This window comes from Poecilia latipinna, unplaced genomic scaffold, assembly GCF_001443285.1.
Source record: "Poecilia latipinna isolate Pla-1442-1.1 unplaced genomic scaffold, P_latipinna-1.0 Scaffold4203, whole genome shotgun sequence".
Classification (NCBI taxonomy): Eukaryota; Metazoa; Chordata; class Actinopteri; order Cyprinodontiformes; family Poeciliidae; genus Poecilia; species Poecilia latipinna.
The window spans coordinates 1-7788 of NW_015116819.1; the positions used below are offsets into that span (position 1 = coordinate 1).

The following is a 7788-nucleotide window of genomic DNA, read 5'->3' on the forward strand; positions in this document are numbered from 1 at the left end:
AATTAGAATCAGTCAGAAAGAGTTAGAACCATTCAGTACCAGTTGGAACCAATCAGAATCGATTAAAACCAGTTAGAACCAGTCAGAACCAATTAAAACCGGTTAGGACCAGTCTGAACCAGTTAAAACCAGTTATAAACAGTCAGACCCAGTTAGAACCAATTAAAGCCGGTTAGGACCAGTTAAAACCAGTCAGAACCGGTCAGAACCAGTTAGAACCCGTCAGAACCAATTTAAACCAGTTAGAACCAGTCAGAACCAATTAAAACCGGTTAGGACCAGTTAAAACCAGTTAGAACCTGTTAGAACCAGTTAGAACCATTCAGAACCAGTGAGAAACATTCAGTACCAGTTAAAACCAGTCAAACAGTCAGAAACATAACCAGTTAGAACCAGTTAAAGCCAGCTGGAACCAGTCAGAACCACTCAGAACCAGTCAAAACCAGTTAGAAACATTCAGAACCAGCTAGAACCAGTCAGAACCAGTTGGAATCAATCAAAACCAGTCAGAACCAGTTAAAACCAGTCAGAACCTGATAGAACCAGTCAGAACTAGTAGTGAAGTCCTATTACCACCCGTCTCTCTCAGGCAGTACCAGTGATACCGTGGATGCTGGTACCAGATGTGTTTCTGATGGTGCTGGTCAGTGATTGGGTGACTGCAGCTGTTGGTCCGCCCACCTGATGTTGTGATTGGCCAGCTCCGTGATGAAGTCAGCCTCAGCGGGAGTGAGGAAGAGGAGGCTGTTTCCTCTTCCTCCGATCCGAGCCGTGCGGCCGACTCGGTGAACGTACTCAGCAGCTGACGAGGGAGGAGTGTACTGAAACACAGAAGGAACGGACCTCTAACCCGGTTCTGGTTCTGGTGGGTTTCCATCCTGACTGTGCATTTACCTGAACGATCCAGGTGACTTGAGGGAGGTCCAGCCCTCTGGCGGCTACGTCCTGGAAAAGGAAGAGGAAGCTGAGCAAAGAGAAGAGTCACAGAGTCCTGCCTGATCCGAACCAACCGATTAAAGGCCCCAGGTGGCGGTGCCCCCTGGTGGCAGTGTGTCACCCCCCTGTGGCACCCCAGTCGCGGACCCTGCTCACCGTGCACAGCAGGACTCCAGTGGTGGAAGCGGAGAACTGGTGGAAAACCTGGCAGCGTTCCTGCGGAGGAGACACAGCCTCAGAGACGCTGACGGAGATAGAAACTGTGGTCAGCAGGGGGCGGTCTTACCTCCTGTTTCATGTTGCCGTGGAGACGCAGGAAGCTGAGCTCCTGATTGGCCGTGTGCCGGGTCAGGACGGAGCCGAAAAGCAGGTGCAGGAACTCGACGGCTTCGCAGCTCGACACAAAAACGATGATCTTGTTGCTGTGAGAGAACTGAGAGTGGCAGGTGGTCAGGTCTCCATGGCAACCAGGTGCAGCGAAGCAGCGGTTGCCATGTGAACACCTTGCACTGCTCCAGGATGAAGGCGGCCAGACAGACCAGCCGGACCTTACTGGGAACCAGAACCACAAACTGCTGCAGCTCCTCGGGAACAGCAAAGCTCTCTGATTGGCTGGGCGGATCAGAGGGGGCGGGGCCAGAAACACTGATGCTGATTGGATCATGCAAGCAGACGTCCGCCAGGCGAGTCACACCTGCGACACAGGAGGTTAGTGGACGTGGCGGGCCACGTCCTGCGGGGGCAGCGGCGAGCCGCCTCACCTGGACTCAGCGTGGCCGACAGCAACACGTTCTGCCGGGACGGCCCGGTTCTGTTCAGCCCGTTCAGGATCACCGTCAGCTCCCGGTCGAAGCCCAGGTCCAGGATCCTGGAAGCCAGAGGACCGGTTAGACCAGAACCGCCGGGTCCAGACCCGGCGGTTCTGGTCTAACCGGTCCGGACCCACCTGTCTGCCTCGTCCAGAACCAGCCAGCGCACGGCGCCGAGCGCCAAGCTGAGCGTGTTCTGGATGTGATCGGCCAGCCGGCCCGGCGTCGACACCACCACGTTCATCCCCTTACGGATCCTGGAGACCAGAACCAGCAGAACCATCAGAACCTCAGTCCAGCAGGCACTGACCCGCTAACAGCCAGAACCAGCCAGAGGTTCTGATGTACCAGACCGGACCTGGCCTTCTCTGCTTTCTTCTTCTCTCCTCCCATCAGAACGCCAGGAACGATCCAGGTGAACGGCTGCAGACAGAACCAGAACCAGGATCAGAACCAGAACCAGACAAGTCAGAATCATCGGGTTCCTGGCTCCAGCAGGCTCAGAACCCAAATTAAACTGCTTCATGGCCAGAACCAGATCTGGGATCACTTCACATAGGAACCAGAACCAGAGGATCCCTGTCTGCAGCAGGTCAGGACCCAGTGCTGCTCCTTCTCTGTAACTGGGTTCTGGTTCTGGTCCAGTAACTGGGTTCGGGTTCTGGTACCTTGAGAAGCTTCTGGAAGGTGTTGTAGGTCTGCAGGGCGAGCTGGAACAGAGCAGAGGTCAGTCAGAAGTCCAATCAGATCACCAGAACCGGCAAAGAAGGCGGAACCAACCTCCCGGGTCGGAACAACGACCAGCGCCAGCGGGCCGTCCGACCTGCTGACCTTTGGCTCGGAGGCCTGCAGGCGCTGGACCAGCGGGACGGCGTAGGACAGCGTCTTCCCTGAGACAGAGGGCACCGTCAGGTTCTGCAGAACCACAGGACCGGTTCAGGTCCGGTTCCGCTGGGAGGTTCTGATCTCACCTGAACCCGTCTGGGACCGGACCGCTGCGTCCCGTCCGGAAAGGAGAGCCGGGATGGTCTGCTGCTGAATGCTGCACACACACAGGTCAGAGGTAAGAGGTCAGACGCCCCACAGGGCTGCCTGGTTCCGGTCCGGTCCAACCCACCTGGTCAGTCTGGAGACGTTCAGAACCTTGTTGAGCGTCGCCACCTGCAGGAAGCAGACAGCCAATCAGAACTCTCTGACATCACTGGTTGCTACGGTAACACCATGACCCGGTTTAAGTCAGATAGAAACACAGATGACACCGTGCGGAGGGCCGATCAGAACCAGCCCTGACTGGGTCTGCAGCGGTTCTTTCAGGTCAAAGGTCAAAGAAACCTGCTCTCTGATTGGACAGAAGCCTGCAGGTCCTCCAGCAGGGGGAGACACAGCGCTCAGATCAAACACACTGGACACGTTTAGGGCGGAGCTTTCCCAGTAAACCGACCAATCAGGGCCGAATAAAGCAGAGGTGTTTTACCAGGTGGGGGTGCAGGTGGAGGTCTGAGAAGGAGGCGGAGGTGAAAACCTTCTCCTTCAGCTGGGCGACGGCCGGTCTGAGGGAGGAAACAGGAAGTCAGCCAGCCAATCAGCAGCAGCCGAGTCGGGCCAATCGGAGCGGAGCGTACCTGGGGATCTCTGGGATCTCTGGGTTGTGTCTGAACAGAGAGGAAGTCTTGATGCTGCCACTTCCTCCTTCCTTCACCTCCTCCTGCCTCTTCCTCTTCTTCTGTGGTGGTCCGTGGGTCAGCTCAGGGGGTGGGGCCTAAAAAGCATGCCTTATTTTAATACCACAGAAGAAGAAAAGAGCCTGATGTCAGAGAGAGCGATCACCTGCAGGGGAGCCTCTTCATCATCATCCTCTTCCTCTGGGGAGATGAAGCTCTTCTTCTTCTCTGGTTTCTGCTTCTTCTGTAAAAACATCAGTTTAACAGAACTGGGCCGGTACTGGACCAGAACCTCCCAACAGACCGGACCTCTGCTGGACCGACTGAGACCAGAACCAATCAGAACCAACTGACCAACTTAAAGACTTTCAGAATAAACATGGCCGTCATCAGAACCACAGAGGTCATTTTCTGGTTGAATCTGAACGGGTTCTCCTGTTGGCCCAACATCCACCCATTTTCAGGTTCTGGGTTCCGTTGGTTCTGATTGGTCTGGGTTCCGTTGGTTCTGCTGGTTCTGACTCACTGAGGTCCATTTCTTGTGTTTCGCCCATTTCCTGCTGCAGTGCAGTGATGATGATGATGATGAAGGAACACTGCAGATGTTCAGACACAGCTGCTGCTCTGCTGATGACGTCATCTACGTACCTGTATAAGAGAACAGGTGAGTCCTCGCTCTACAGAGCCAAACAGAACACGTGAAGAAGAATCCGGTCGGACCAGACTTCATGCAAAAACCGTCAGATTTTAACTCAAACCGTTTCCTTTAAACCAAGATCTCCCGTGTGACGTCAGTGGATCGATCTACCTCTAACTGACACGAGGACCAGGTGTTCAGGGATGAACTGCAGGTGTTGGTGTTCGAGTCGGACCCAGTCTAAAGAATCCTTAAACAGACATTTTCCTACGGAAGTTCTGCAGCTCCTCTCTTCACTGCACAGGAAATATCCGCCATCTTTAACAATGACCTACACGAGTTTGTTGACCTCCGGTCTGTCAAAATGTGGATTAAAATAAAAACAAATGAAACAGAAGTAAATCCTCACAAAGAAAACTGTACGGATACACAATGTAGCACGTGGGAGCCTCTTCCTGCTACGTCACGGAGGCCCCGCCTTCTGGAAGGTTGCCCTCAGTGGGTCTGCTCTTTAACGGTCCGCCGCCTCGTTGTGTAGTTGACTGAGCTGGGAGGAGTTTATGCTGAAATCAGGACGAACTTGCGGGAATAATCTGAGATTATTGAGATATTATAACTCAAAACTGGTCGTTGTTGATGCTATTGATCACTTCCTGTCTTTAACCTTTGACCTGATTAAGCCTGTAACAATTAAGACACAGGAAGTGCCCAAAGGTCCAGGACTCCGGGACACTCAGGCTCGGTTCTACAGCCCGGACCATCTGCTACTGGATCAGAAACAGAACTAGGCTGCTGTTCAGCTTGTTCTGGTTCCATTACCCTCACCAATCAACCCAGACCTGTTTGGACCTTGCCATCTCAGCCATCAGAACCATTATCAATGTCTAACTGGGTCACAGGAAGCTGGACTGTACGACCCAGTTTTCATTCTGATCCAATCCCAGTTCTCCATAATGTTTCAGCTCAGAGCAATGATGGTTCCGATCCGGTTAAACATCCAGAACATTCTGGGTTTAACCAGTTTGGTTCTCTCTCTCTCTGTTGGAGGACTTCCTGGTTTCTGTCCAATCAGAAACAGAGACACGCCCATGCTCTCCTTTGATTTGATTCTGATTGGTTCTGGAGAAACTGGGCCTGAAAGTTCCGTTGAACCAGTTGTTCGACAGGAACCAGGGCAGACCCGGAATGGTCAGAATTTCTGACCATCTGTGTGTTTAATGAAAATTCAGAATCTTCCATTAAACACAAATTATTTTGGATCCTCCTCCTGCAAATCTGATGGAACCAAAACTGGAACCAGAACCAGAACTGGAACCAGAAGTCAGCAGAACAACAATGATTTTATTAAAAACCAAACAACTTATAATATCAAGTTCCTTCATTCTGCCCAAGCAAGTCCAGGTAAACTCAGGTGTTCTCAGCTCAGCCCAACTGCTTGTCCAGGTGAGTCCAGGTACGTCCAGCTGTGTCCAGGTGCGTCCAGCTGTGTCCAGCTGTGTCCAGGTGCGTCCAGCTGTGTCCAGCTGTGTCCAGCTGTGTCCAGGTACGTCCAGGTGCGTCCAGGTGCGTCCAGGTTTCAGTTGGTGTAGAGGCGGCTCTCCAGAGACTCCAGCACAGAGTGTGGGTCCAGGTCAGCGTCCAGGTGAATAGCATCTGGATAAATAGTCTGGACAGAGACACAGATTGTTCTGCTGGTTCTGATCCGGATCCATGTTTCGGGTCAGCAAATGAAAGCTGTTGCCATGGTTACCTGCAGGCCTTCACAGTTGAACCTGAACTGTCTCAGCCTCTGAGTCACCGCCCCGCTGCCGTCATACGGAGCCGTCTGGAGCCGGTCCTGGACCTCAGAGCTGGGGGCTGGTTGGGTCACGGCATGGTACCTGCAGGCCCAAACGCAACCGTGAGCTGGTACCTGCACAACCTGGCCTGGGTTCTGGCCCGGCCGGACCTGCACCTGACCTCTCGCCGCTGACAGGGTCGGTTCCTCTGAGGGAGAGCCGCTGCATGCAGACGTCATTACTGGCCTCCAGGAAGAAGACTCTGAGGAAGAGAAGGAGCAGGAGACAGAAGCAGAACTATGGGATCTGGTTCTGGTTCTGGTTCGGTACCTGTTGGGCTGGTACTGGGACTCGTGTAGGCTCTTGGCCTGCTGCATGTCACAGGGGAAGCCGTGCAGGATCCAACCTCTGCAGCTGCAGTCCACCTGACTCAGACGGGCCTCCAGAACCGGCATCAGAAGGGAGTCTGGGACTGAGCACAAGTGATCAGAACCCAGCCCGTCCAGAACCTCAGAACTGAGAGACGGTTCTGAACTCACCTGGGCGGCCGACATCCATGTAGGGCTGAATCTGAGCTCCCAGAGCAGAACCGTCAGAGACCACCGACCGGAGCAGGCTGCCGCAGCTCACTGGAGGCAGACCGGACCGGGTCAGAACTGGGTCAAGACCAGGTCAAGACTAGATCAGAACCGGGTCAGAATCAGGTCAGAACTGGGCCAGAACCGGGTCAGAACCATCCTGTGTTTACCATCCACCACTTTGTACTTCTCAGACAACAGCCGGGCCAGGTGGCTCTTTCCAGACCCTGACGGGCCAACCAGAACTATTCTTGGAGTTCTGAAGTGACGTCGGGTCTGCACGAAGGTCAGAGCTGAGGGACCAGCAGAGACAGACATCAGGTTCAGTTTGGGTCGGATCAGAACCCAACATCTGCTTCCAGAACTCTGAGGGGGACTTCTGCTGATCACATGACTGCCAGAAGGACACAGACAGGAAGTAGGACGGAGGCAACAGGAAGATGGCAGATTGTTGCTTTAATGCCTGTATGTTCTGTTGTGGTCATGTGATCAGGCTCCGCCCCCTCTGCCGGCTCTACCTTGCTGGTAGACGTCAGCAGGAGGCTGGTCCGCGTTGAAGACCTTCAGGACGTGCTGATAGGCCGCTTTCAGAGCTGTGACTTCACAGCGGTAGCGCTGCACCTCGGCCAATAGCTGCTGGTCAGACAGGCTCCGCCCCTTCTCCAGGCGCCATCTGATGGTGTCGTTCTCCGGCTGGACGAAGAGCTGATGGTAGACGTCTGGGGACAGGAAGTGATGCTGAGCAGGTTCTGATGTCCTGTGATGAGGCCGGACCAAACCGGACTCACCTCCAGTGATGGGGTCGGTGAGCTTGCCGTGGTTCCTCTGCAGCAGAACTTCCTCTGGAGCGTCCAGCATCACTGCCAACACAGTAGAACCTTTCGGATCAGCTGCAGGTCCGACAGGCCCGGCTGGGAGGCTTCATCGGTTCTTACCAACGTGTTCTGGGATGATTCCAGCCCGCTGGAGCTGCAGAACCTGGACACGGGTCTGAGGGATCCCAACCAGCACCCAGCCCTGGAACGGCCAACAGAACCTGAACCTCCTGATGCTGGATGGCTCTAACAGAACCTCAGCGGTTCTATTAGAACCAGCTAGAAATGCTGAGGAAAATGCTGGCTAAGGTTCTGTTACTGAGTCTGGATCAGAACTAGGGAGCTCCTAGCTTCATTCAGTGTTTCTCCATCAAGTCCAACCAGAACCTGGAACCATCATTTCCTGGTTCTGACCCAACAGTACCAGAACCTCTGGAGCTCCCAGAGACCATCCAGTCCAGATGAGTGTGACCCGATGCTTCAGCTCTGGTCCGGTCCGGAGCTAAAGCATCGGCTTTCAGCTGCTTCATCTCCACTGCAGCAACCAGGCAGCTCTGTTTATAGATTACAGTCC

The 7788-nt window shown here is 54.0% G+C and overlaps 2 protein-coding genes across 2 annotated transcripts in view; both read right to left on the reverse strand.

Moving 5' to 3' along the window:
- Positions 1-602: 602 nt before the first annotated feature.
- LOC106942342 (probable ATP-dependent RNA helicase DDX31) lies at positions 603-5274 on the reverse strand. Its single transcript, XM_015025604.1, has 17 exons — positions 4215-5274; positions 3933-4054; positions 3573-3650; positions 3368-3504; positions 3220-3295; positions 2863-2906; positions 2717-2787; positions 2526-2635; positions 2414-2455; positions 2104-2168; positions 1883-2002; positions 1698-1804; positions 1440-1630; positions 1223-1369; positions 1093-1152; positions 895-945; positions 603-821 (listed from the first exon to the last, which is right to left on the reverse strand). The coding sequence occupies exons 2-17, from the start codon at positions 4044-4046 to the stop codon at positions 645-647; spliced, it is 1590 nt and encodes a 529-aa protein (XP_014881090.1). The 5' UTR covers positions 4047-4054; positions 4215-5274; the 3' UTR covers positions 603-644.
- Positions 5275-5364: 90 nt separating this feature from the next.
- ak8 (adenylate kinase 8) overlaps positions 5365-7788 on the reverse strand; it is a 10701-nt gene continuing 8277 nt past the window's right edge. Inside the window, exons 7-15 of the mRNA XM_015025605.1 lie at positions 7335-7416; positions 7188-7259; positions 6918-7118; positions 6570-6692; positions 6361-6450; positions 6152-6293; positions 6003-6083; positions 5794-5923; positions 5365-5709 (exon numbers count right to left, since the gene is read on the reverse strand). Of these exons, the coding sequence (XP_014881091.1) occupies positions 5620-5709; positions 5794-5923; positions 6003-6083; positions 6152-6293; positions 6361-6450; positions 6570-6692; positions 6918-7118; positions 7188-7259; positions 7335-7416 (1011 nt within the window). The 3' untranslated portion in view covers positions 5365-5619. The remainder of the gene's footprint in view (positions 5710-5793; positions 5924-6002; positions 6084-6151; positions 6294-6360; positions 6451-6569; positions 6693-6917; positions 7119-7187; positions 7260-7334; positions 7417-7788) is intronic.